This window comes from Pinus tabuliformis, chromosome 4_2, assembly GCF_031772625.1.
Source record: "Pinus tabuliformis cultivar Carrire ecotype Pingquan chromosome 4_2, CPIR1, whole genome shotgun sequence".
NCBI classification, from domain to species: domain Eukaryota; kingdom Viridiplantae; phylum Streptophyta; class Pinopsida; order Pinales; family Pinaceae; genus Pinus; species Pinus tabuliformis.
The window spans coordinates 500,018,023-500,030,525 of NC_142304.1; the positions used below are offsets into that span (position 1 = coordinate 500,018,023).

General features: G+C 41.2%; 1 protein-coding gene across 1 annotated transcript in view; it reads right to left on the reverse strand.

Moving 5' to 3' along the window:
* The window catches only part of LOC149170177 (cysteine and histidine-rich domain-containing protein RAR1-like), a 165,615-nt gene that overhangs the window by 42,643 nt on the left and 110,469 nt on the right, over positions 1-12,503 (reverse strand). The window contains exon 3 of the mRNA XM_089428933.1: positions 4,358-4,440. Within this exon, the coding sequence (XP_089285059.1) occupies positions 4,358-4,440 (83 nt within the window). The remainder of the gene's footprint in view (positions 1-4,357; positions 4,441-12,503) is intronic.

Below are 12,503 nucleotides of genomic sequence, written 5' to 3' on the forward strand. Positions count from 1 at the left end.
CTACACTTGCTCTGTACTCTTGTAAGTCTACATTATGCTCTCGTTACAGCGCTCTCACACAGGTCTACTCTCTCTCTCGCACATGCTACAGTATCGCATCTTTGTTGGTATGATAGTGTCACATCTTTGTTGGTATAACAATCTTTGTGTGCATGGCATCGCACTTTGTTTATATGTATGACATCTACAATGTCTACGTTGTATGGTCTCTATGATATATGGTCTCGGCAAACTCTATGATGTATTGCATCTACGATATCTACATTCGTGATGTCTACGATGTATATATATGGTCTCTACAACATGAGCGATGCAAGGTCTCTACATTGTATATGGTCTCATGTTGTCTGCAATATATAATCTTGAATGGTCTCACTCTTGTTGCTTAGAATTTCGCTCTTGGAACAGTCTTATGGTATCACTACTTTGCTCTTGGTCGCCCACATGGCCCGATGTTTATGGCCTGCACAGCAGTTGGTCAGTATGTCTGGTTCGCATGGCTCGGCGTGTCTAGCCCACATGTCCTAGTGCCTGGTTAGTAGTGCCCAATGCCCAGTGGTTAGCAATGCCCAATGCCCAATGGTTAGCAGTGCCCGATGGTTAGAAGTGGTTAGCAGTGCCCAATGGTTAGCGATACCCGATGATTAGTAGTGCTCAGTGCCCAGTGGTTAGCAATGCTTGATGGTTAGCAGTGCCCAGTGCCCAGTGGTTTGCAGTGCCTGGTGGTTATCAGTACCCAGTGGTTAGCAGTGCCCAATGGTTAGCAGTTCCCAATGCCCAGTGGTTACCAGTGTCAGGTGGTTAGCAGTGCACGATGGTTAACAGTGCCCAATGCCCATTGGTTAGCAGTGCCCATCAGTTACCAGTGCTCAGTGGTTAGCAGTGCCCAGTGGTTAGCAATGCCCAGTGGTTAGCAATCCCTGATGGTTAGCAATGCCTGGTAGTTAGCATGGCCTAGTGGTTAGCAGTGTTAGGTGGTTAGCAATGCCTAGCGGTTAGCATGGCCCAATGACAGTGATTGGCATGACCCAAGGTAGCCTGCTTGGTGACAGTGGTTTGTATGGCCCAGGGTGGCCCCTGATGTGATGATGTAACTCTTTATGGATGTACTTTGTATCTCAGTTGAACAATTGATGAATATCTAATACAAGAAGAAGAATTGAATTCTGGGTTTTCCCCCTTGTGGGTTTTGCCCTGGTCTCCGACCAAATGCTAGTGTCTCTATTTTGTGCATGTTTTTCTTATGTTGTTCCTTTATGTTTTGTTGCATTATTGATGTTATTGTTCTTTCTACATAATCGCTGATAAAGTTATGATATATTGAGGCAAATGCATTATGCCAATGATAAAAAGTTTGTAAATGTAATTATCTAAAGCAAAGAACAATATAGCCCTAAGGAAAATCAACATGGTATCAGAGGTGGGTTGAAGAAAAGTTATTGAGATCACCCCTATGAAGACATCGTTGATGGATCAAGTAGAATGAAAGATGGTAGAGACCTAAAAGAATGCTAGAGTTTGAAGGAAACACTGGGCAACCTGGTTATTAGGATTTGGTGGATAACATGAGGTTAGAGTTTGGAGAAAACCCTAGATAGTGAAGTGCCCAGATATGATAGAGGCTTGAGTTTTATAAGTCTTGAAACCCCAACATGATTTGTAATAAGTTATTTCAACACGTGACAAATTCGGTGTAACCCTAGATGGACTAGTCTCAATTGGGCCTGGTTGTTGATGAAGACGATTGAAAATATTGGAGGTAACATTGACATATGGATGATGGGTAGTAATGACTCTTGAAGGTCAATTCAAGGGGAAGTTGATCACCTCGTGTTAAAGATACATACCTTCTAAGCTTATGTTATTTCTTTGACACTGCTGTCATTTAGATTTATTGTTTTGTTTTTCCTTCCTACATGAATATTTGAATACTTCTAACTTCCTAATGAAGATGTCATAAGCAGATCCTTCTTACAGATCATCTAGATACAAAATAATGCAAGAAAAGAGAGATAGTGTAGGAAGAGAAAAATTGGAGCAAGAACGGGAAGCTAGAACAGGAAAAGGAACCTGATGCAAGTTTATTCTAAGAGCTAGGCATATGTGAGATGATATAATGGATATGCTACAAGTTGCTAAGGTATCCAAATATTACGAGGTATATATAGTATAGCATAATTTTTTTGATTTGGCTGCAATATCAAGCCCTCAGGTATGACAAGAATATCACCTTGAGCACATATGTGAGTAAGTTTGATTCCCAGTACATATGATACACTGATGCACTTTATAATTCCCTTTATATTTGGACTTGACTTCGATATACGCTAACTTGATAATGTTCCCAGTGCTTGTAATGAATACGGTAATAGTATGGTTATAGGATTGATACTCACGATCAACTAACCATCTTCTTCTTGATCTTAATAAGGCTTTGATGAACTGTAACTACTATGATGACTTAATGGATGTCTTGACCTGATGATGTTAGGACTCTAATGAAAATGTTTAAAGAAGTGATTTTGTGACCATTAACCCTATCATTCTATCGCAAAGAATTCGGGTTGGTTGGTGGATCTCTGAGATTCTAAGGTTTGAAGGTTTTTGCGGAAGAGTCTTCTCTAGCATTGCTTACAGGATTTCGCATTCGCTACAAGACTTTGCTCTCACTCTCAAGATCACTCTCAAGATTCAAGACTACACTCGCTCTGTACTCTCACAAGTCTACATTATGCTCTCGTTATAGCACTCTCGCACAGTATCGCATCTTTGTTGGTATGATAGTTTCACATCTCTATTAGTATGACAATCTCTGTGTGTATCGCATCTACGATATCTACATCTACAATGTCTACATTGTATGATCTCTATGATAAATGGTCTCGACAAACTCTATGATGTATGGCATCTACAATATCTACATTTACGATGTCTACAATGTGTATATATGGTCTCTGCAACATAAGCGATGCAAGGTCACTACATTGTATATGGTCTCATGTTGTCTACAATATATGATCTCGAATGGTCTTGCTCTTGTTGCTCAAGATTTCGCTCTTGGAATAGTTTTATGGTCTCACTACTTCGCTCCTGGTCGCCCGCATGGCCCGACATTTATGGCCTGCATAGCAATTGGTTAGTATGTTTGGTTTGCATGGCCCGATGTGTCTGGTCCACATGGCCCGATGTCTGGTTAGCAGTGCCCAATGCCCAGTGGACGAAACATGATGATTACATTAAGAGGGATTGAGATTAGATAGTGACCATAAAGGAAAAAAGGTTTTCCCAATGGTACACAATGTAATATCCTGAAATTAAAACATGCAAATTATTTACACCAATTAAGGTTATTAGTCATTGACATAAGATGCCTAGTGGTTAGCAGTGCCCAGTGGTTAGCAATGCCCGATGGTTAGCAGTGCTCGGGTGGTTAGCAGTGCCCAATGCCCAGTGGTTAGTAGTGCCCAATGCCTAGTGGTTAGCAGTGCCCAGTGCCTGGTGGTTAGCAGTGCCCAGTGGTTAGCAGTGTCCGATGTTTAGCAATTCCCAGTGTCGAGTGGTTAGCAATGCCCAACTGTTAGTAGTGCCCAGTGGTTAGCAGTGCCCAATGGTTAGTAGTGTCCAATGGTTAGCAGTGTCTGGTGGTTAGCAGTGCCCAGTGCCCGGTGGTTAGCACTGCCCAATGCTCGACGGTTAGCAGTGCCCAGTGCCCGGTGGTTAGCAGTGTCCGATGTTTAGCAATGCCCAATGCCCAGTGTTTAGCAACGCCCAGTGGTTAGAAGTGCCCAATGGTTAGCAATGCCCAGTGTCCAATGTTTAGCAACGCCCAATGGTTAGCAATGCTCAGTGCTCAGTGGTTAGCAGTGCCTGGTGGTTAGCAGTGCCCAACGGTTAGCATGGCCCAGGATGGCCCAGTGACAATGGTTGGGATGGCCTAATGACAACAGTTGGCATGGCCCACGGTGGTCTGCTTGGTGATAGTGGTTCGTATGGCCAAGGGTGGCCCCTGATGTGATGATGTAACTCTCTATGGATGTACTTTGTATCTCAGCTGAACAATTGATGAATATCTAATAGAAGAAGAAGAATTGAATTCCGGGTTTTCCCCCTTGTGGGGTTTTGCCTTGGTCTCCGACCAAATCCTGCTGTCTTTATTTTGTGCATGTTTTTCTTTTGTTGTTCCTTTATGTTCCGCCACATTATTGATGTTATTGTACTTTCTACATAATTGTTGATAAAGTTATGATATTGGGGTGAATGCATTATGTCAATGATGAAAAGTTTGTAAACGCAATTATCTAAAGCAAAGAACAATATAGCCCTGAGGAATATTAACAAAGAAAACTTAAAAGCTTACCCTGGTATAGCTAGAAACAAACTGAAGTCATGGCTTCGCTGTTTGCAGCAGCTCCACTCTTTTCCACCATCATGAAATATAGGCTGCAGAAAAATATAAAAAAAATGGAGTCATTCGGCCTTTGTACATTTATCACTAGCAGTGAGGCTAAAATGGCAACACCCGTCGAATTTTGCTGCAATGTTAAACCATTTTGAAAGAAAGTAAGGGAAGCCTCTGTTTGACAGATCTGTGAATGCAAAATGGATTGGTTTCTTTAGGTTCTTTAATACCATATTGGCAAATACACACATAGTGCAAACTACAGAAACATGCGTCAAAAAGTCCTTAAAAATCATGTACAGCAAGGATAGCATCCCCCTTGAACAAAAATGGAATCAATAACAATAGATGCAAATGACCAGAAAATGCAATCAGCATTAAAACTTAAAATGCATTGCTACATGTAGTGAGCACTCAAATAGTCTGTAAAAACATCAAAGCCTTCATAGTGTAAAATCAAAGTTTAAATGAGATTGTCCAGACTTACCGGCTGCAGGTAGCATGCCATTCCCGATAAACCAGGTCAAAACATGAAAACAACATTGTCACCCATTAGTTCAAGTATCAAGTTAAATCCTAGATATTCATATACCACTGAACCTATTGACCGAAATAATATATGTTACATTTAAGAAATGTGTCTTCACAATGAACAAAGCTGTATTACACCTAAGAAACATATCCTCTCGATGCAAAAAGCTAGAAAACAGCACAAACTTGGTTCTTTTACAAATAGTAAATCAATAATGATTCTTTAAATTGACATGGGAAACACACACATCCTAATCAAGAGTTTCCTAAATACAGAAAATGCAGAAAATTGAAAGATAGTTCCAAACCCTTATGGAAAGCAGTGAAGCCAATAAATGACTAGCATTTGTGGCATAATGTCTAAGGAAACCTTAATGATTTTGTTCTCAGAAATAAAATAGTCAAAAATTAGATGAAAATATAAAGCATTTGGAAGACGAAAATAAAGTAGAAGAGTTGTGATCACCCATGGGAATAATTAAATAATTCATGAAAGGAAAGACAAGGATCGAGTACAACTGTACAAGAGATCATGGATAGAAAGCTCAATTCATAATAATGCAGCATGTCATCCTCAAATTTTACAAAAACAAGGAAAAAAGAAAAACGATGAGCATTGCATACAACATTGGAATATTCTTTATGCACAGAACCCCTCTAGTGGTAGAGATAGCATGCTATGTCGGTCATATCATTATGTTTATTCAATGTTAGCATTAGATAACGGTCGCGTTACATATAATGTAACAAAGTCACGTCACGTTAGTATATAAGGTCAATTAGATTTTAGTTAAAGCTTATTTGTTAACGCAATGCTAGTTGGTTGTACAGGCGATTCCCTCTCATGAAACATGAGTTTCGTATCTCATTTTTTATGTTGAGTAATCTACCAACTCTCTTCCTCTCACTCTTTGCAATTTTATGTTTTGCTGCTTGCATTGGCATGGTTTAATATGGTATGAGATCAATCAGTAGCATCTAGGAAAGACAAAACATGGCACTGGGGCATCTGGGAGTCAAAGTGAACAATTAAAAATCATCAACAAATTAGCAAAGACATGACCAAAAACTGTGGCACACAGGAGGCAAATGTGTGAGGCAGCAAATCACAAAGGCAATGGAGCAACAAGTAACATACAATAGACTCTAGAGGCATCCCTGTTGAATTTTCTACAACATGCACGGTAGAATACAATTTCAGCCAAATAATTACTTCCTAATGATTTACACTGTATTCTTATGCCACTAATATCATTGAGCAATTACACTTCAGAAAATATCAACAGTAAATGCAGTGGAAACAGTTAAGATCATAGAAAACAGCCATGCACAACAGAGACAATGTTTTTACCCTGGGAAATCCAACTTGGGAGAAAACCCAGCAACTTTTCTGTAGAAGAAATTATTCCTCAGCGAGGTTTACAAAAATCAGCAATTTTGTCTAAAAATCTGTGCCCATAATCCAAGTCAAATACCTGTCAAACCTGGTCAAATCTTCAGCAAGTCAATGCTGGTCAAACCAGCCAAAACAGTCAAGAGTCAACACTGGTCAAACAGTCAGCCTGCAGTCAATGTTCAGCTCTATGGTAAACTCTGTGGCCTGTGGTCAACCCTGAAGTCAATGTTATATGGTTCTACAGTCAAATCTGAGGTCAAACAGCTCAGTCAATGCCCATTCATCGCGTTCAAACAAAGATATAACTCGGTCAATTGCTCATGTGTGGCCAAGAAAGCGAGAGAAAAGGATATTTCCAAAAGCGATTTTTCTTGCTCAGACTTGCTTTCTTCGATGGTGTACAAATAAGGCATCACAATGGCTATTTATACAAGTTGAATAGGGTGAAATGCCCCAAGGGACACGTCTCTTCACCTTTCTGGGCCAATTTGACTCCCTAGGCCAATTGATGCTCCAAAATATAAATTTCTATTTTAATTTTCTTAGGCTGACTTGGAGACCTCCTTAACCATTCGGGAATACCTCCCGATGCTACACAAAATCAACACTCCCTCTTAGTGAGGGAGGTATTCTCCTTGGCTGCAAACAGATTTCTCCTTCACTAAATTTTTTCCTCCACAAGAAAAAGTTCATGAACTTCCAATGTTGATGCAGTGCCTTTTCATATGCACAGTTTATAGATCACTCCATCTTGGAGTAGGCAATGTGACTCCTCACATGAACGTCTATAGATCACTCCATCTTGGAGTAGGCAATGTGACTCCTAACATGCACGTTTATAGACCACTCCATCATGAAGTAGGCAATTTGAGTATCCTGTACCATTTATCCCTAGCTAAATTAGGATGGCCAAGCCAAATCAGCATGGCTCCTCAAGTAAATGTATCAATCTCCTTTGGTCGAAACAGCATGACCCAACCAAAGTCCTTCATGGCTTCTCAGGAGAGGATCTAACCCTGGACCATTCATACCTAGCCAAATCAACATGGCCCAGTGTTGGGAACGGGTGCCCCTACGGACAGTTTTGGGGCTAAAATCCCATGTTTTGGGTCAATTTTGTAATAAAGTAGTAAAGTCTCCGCAATTTGTGGTCGCAGAGCACGAAAGTGTCAAGATTCATAAAGGGTTGTCTGCCCTTATTTTGTAAAGTGTAAAGTCGGTTGTTAAGATCTACACATGGTCCACAGACCATGGGATTGTATAAAATGAGCTAAGTAAGTAAGCTCTAAGTAGTTTTAAAAAGTTTGGAGAGATAGCGAAGAATGAAGTGAAGAGTCTTGGTAGAGAAGTCTAAGTGTTTCGGGTCTTAGCGTAGGTAGAGGCTCTGCAGCTGAGTGTGCAAAGGCCTAGAGTGGAAGTCCGTAGCTGAGTGCGCGGACCCCTACAGTTGTGTGCGCAGGGCGAATAGAGTCTGCATTAGTCTGAAGAAATCAATAAAGATAAGTATTCTACAAATTCTGTGTATTTATTTCATGTTAATGCATCTGGTTATATTGCGTTTTGGGTTTAATTTACAATGTTTATGTGATGCATGAATATATGTGATCATATTGGTTAATTGAATGCAAGTAAGAATATCAGATTACGCAGCGCTAACTATGATTGTGTTAAAATTGGCAACCAAGGTAAAACTTCATGTGGGTCATCTTATTCATGGCTGATAATATTTTTATTAGATTCCTCTCGTCGAGAGGTGTAGGATTGATATAAAGATCATCCGATTCCGATAAGTATTCATGGAGATATGAATTTATTTTGATTATGGAATTATTATCAAGCCGACCTACAACTCATGTAGGCTCAGAAGCCCAACAGTCGCATCTATTCACCCACCAACGTTGTGTATAAATATAAGAGGACTTTTCCTCATTTGGACTCACTCATCTCATCACATCTCTCTCTCTCTACTGCGCAGATATGAGTCTCTTCTCTACTGTGATGAAATGGGTCTCTCTCTCTCACACATGTGAAGCCGGAAGCTGTTGAATTTGAAGCTGCAACTGCAGAAGTAAAGATTGACTTGCGTGGCCTAGAAGATCTCCTCTTTGGAACTGTGTTGTAGGTTCATTTGAACCTCCTTTGAAAGCCGCAACTTTTGGTGGTGGAATGAAGTCAATCCGACGAACGGTTTGCAAGATATCGACTGCCCTAGTTTGAAGCCAGAAACTACTGAAGCTGAAGCTGCAACTGCAGAAGTAAAGATTGACTTGCGTGGCCTATAAGATCTCCTCTTTGGAACTGCGCTGTAGGTTCATCTGAACCTCCTTTGAAAGCCGCAACTTTTGGTGGTGGAATGAAGTCAATCCGACGAACGGTTTGCAAGATATCGACTGCCCTAGTTTGAAGCCGGAAACTGCTGAAACTGAAGCTGCAACTGCAGAAGTAAAGATTGACTTGCGTGGCCTAGAAGATCTCCTCATCTGAACTGCGCTATAGGTTCATCTGAACCTCCTCTGGAAGCCGAAACTTTTGGTGGTGGAATGAAGTCAATTCGACTGTCGGTTTGTGAGATATGGTCTGCCCTAGTTTGATAATGAAGCCGCTAATGCTGATGCTACTGATCTAGGGTTTGCTACTGCTGATATGAATCAGATTTATTGTACTATTTCTCTCTGCTGAATTATTGAAGATAAAAGAAGATTTGATCAAAGGGTTTCCCCACACATTGTGGGGTTTGTCCCTGGCTAGCCGCCACATCTTGTGTCTCTTGTCTTGGTTTGTTTTCTGTCGATCGTTTAATGTTCTATATGCACTTTACTTTATGTACATGTGATTGCTAATCGGTGGAATATAATAAGAAAAGAAGTAAATTGTTATAAGCATAGAACATACCATAACTTAACATGGTATCAGAGTTGAGGTGAAGACAAAGCCTGAGCAAGAGCAAGAGCAATCATTGAAGAGAAGATTGGCAAGGCTATCCTAAAAGAACTATGGGGTCCTCATCACTCTTTCCTGCCGAAGACAAGCTCCGTGAGAAAGCTGACTGTCACGGATGGAAGATGTCTATCGATCTAACCCTTGAAGATCAAGGAGTGTTGGACCATGTAAGAGGCAATATTGTTGAGCCTTCATCAAATGCATCTGCTACTGCCTGGAACAAATGGAAAAATGGAGAAGTCAAAACAAAGAAGATCATCCGGGACTCTATCGACAAGCGCTTGGTGGCCTACATCTCTGATCTAGACACCTCCAAGGAAATCTACGACAGACTGGTGAGTTTATTTAAAGTTAATGATGCAAATCAAGTTTTGTTTCTTAGAAATAAGCTGAGGGAAATCAAGAAGGGTAAAGATGAAAGTATGCAAGCATACTTCTTAAGAATCACCGAGATCAAGAACGATCTCCTATCTATTGGGGAAACTATTACTGACAGAGAAATGGTACTCACAACTCTCGGAGGATTACCATCTGAATAGTACGTGTTCAAGACTACTCTTCTGAACTATAATGTAATTCTTGGTTTCGAAGAATTAATGGCTAGATGCATTCAAGAAGAAACAAGGGAAGAAGTTCAAGAAATGCCCATGCCTAAAGGTCCTCCTGTTGCCTTTTCTTCTCATGCAAAGAGAAGAAAGGACTCACACCGGGACAATGATCAAAATCCCTCTGATGGCAAATCAAAGGAATGAAAAATTCAACAGCAAAGGTAAGATAAGAGCTGGGAATCGAGTAACAGGACAACCATTCAAGAAGGCTAGAAATTCCAGGATGTATTAAATGCACCTGACCTCAAAAGGAACCTAGTGTCCATCTCGGCAACGGAAGACAAAGGCTACAAGGTAACCTTCAGCAATGGCAAGGGATGCTCGAATTCTGAGTACAGAAAGAAGGTGTATGTCCAGGATGTGCCGAAGGAAAGCTCAAAAGGGGACCATTCCCCTCAAGCCAAAGCAAGACCTCCGATATTACAATTGGTTCACTCAGGCATACCTGAGGTTGGCATTAAGAGGGAGACTACTACACCACATACTCCTGAGTAGAATGGTGTGGTGGGAAGGAAGAACCGCACGATGATGGAAGTTGTCTGGGCCATGCTACATGATCAAAGACTTCCGAAGTTTCTATGGGCTGAAACTACAATCACCGTTGTATATGTACAAAATCGATGCCCTCATCAAGCATTGGGTTCCTAAACTCCTGAAGAAATGTTCACCACCGGTCAAAGGGAAGTCGTGATTAGTCATGATGTCACCTTTGACAAAGATATGGCTCTCAGCAAGGTGGACAATCTGGTGACTTTGAGTAGCTCTCAAGAAGTCGACACCAGGGAATCGAAAGAAAAGGATGATGAATCAATGCCTGATGTATAAGAACCCATGGATCCGATTGATCCTCATCCACATGAGCCTTCCTCTTCTAGGAAGAGGCCTTCATGGCTTAGGGGGATACTTGATGATGCTGAAGGACATGCTGCACCCTGAGGAACCTTCCATCAAAGTAAGAAACTTAACAAGTATCAGGGATACCTGACCATCATGAGCACGATCATACAAAATGAACCTTCATCATTCTCAGATGTCATCAGGAATTAACTATGGAAGGATGCTATGACCATAGAATATGAGTCTATTATTGAGAATGATGTCTGGGAAGTAGTTCCCAGACTCTGGACAAGACAATTGTTACTTCAAAATGGCTTTACAAGATAAAGCATGCAGCAAATGGAAGTATGGAAAAGTATAAGGTTCATTTTGTTGCTCATGGTTTATCCCAGAAGGGAGGTATAGACTATGATATTTGCACCTATTGCCAGATATACGACCATCCGCTTGATCATAGCCCTTGTGGCTTCACAAGGATGGAACCTACATCAGATGGATGTCAAGATCGCGTTCTTACATGGTTCTATCAAAGAAGAGATCTATGTGGAGCAACCTGAAGGATTTGAGATTTATGATTGAAAAACTCATGTATGCAGGTTGAAGAAGGCTCTCTATGGGCTGAAGCAAGCACCCCGAGCATGGTATGAGAGGATCGATAGCTACTTGATGAAGTTGGGATTCACTAGGAGTGAAGTTGATCCTAACCTTTACTTTAAGGTTGAAGATGACAAACCTCTCATATCGGTGTTGTACGTGGATGACCTCTTTCTAACAGGTGCAAACCCTCTCATTCACAAATGTAAGAGGGAGATGGCTTCTGAATTTGAAATGAAGGACCAAGGACTTGAAGTATGGCAGAAGCCAAGGGAAATTTTCCTATCTCAAGGAAAATATGTGGTAAAGATATTGGAAAGATTTGGTATGATGGACTGCAAGCCTGTGACTACCTCGAGGACCTTAACTTTTAGAAGTTATATGGTAGTGATGTCGGACCAGACTTGGGAAATGCCTCTAAGTTTCAAAAACTCATTCGCATTGATGTTCTTGGTGAACCTCCATCCGAACATATGTTTTGTAGTTAGCATTGTGAGCTCATATTTAGTTGAGCCTCACTGGATTGATGCCAAGAATCTTCTGAGATGTCTTCAGGACACAATCTCTCATGGATTAAGATACACTGCTGGAGATGTGAGACTACTGATGTTGATTGGGCAGGCAGTGTGGTGGACCGTAAGAGCACTTTCCGGTACTGTTTCACCTTAGGATCTGCTTCGATATCCTGGATGAGCAGGAAGCAGAAGTCGGTGGCTTTGAGCACCGCCGAAGCAGGATATATTGTTGCTAGCATAACCTCATGTGAGGCAATCTGGTTGAGAAAGCTCTTCAGTGAGCTGTTTGGATTTACATTGGATACCATTGTGATTCTCTGTAACAACCAGAGGTGGGATTCGATTATTGAGGAATCCCGTATTCGTCAATTGCTCCAGCAGATAGACATCATCTGGGATATGGTAAGTCGATGAGCAAGGAAGCTCCATCACATTAAGATGATGTACAGGTTGATACACCTTGCCAAAGCCCCGAGGAAAGATCTAATCTGTGATTTTCCCAAACGACTTGCAGTCGGCAAGAAACCCTTGTACAAGGGTCCTACATGTTGCATACATTGAGCTCTGGGAGCTCTGAGGGCTTGCGGTTCCCACTAGAGCAACATATGACCACAGGGTGGCTCACCCTCCCCTGGTGGTGCACACTGGAACAAGATGATTCGCTCTCTTGTGGGACAAGATGA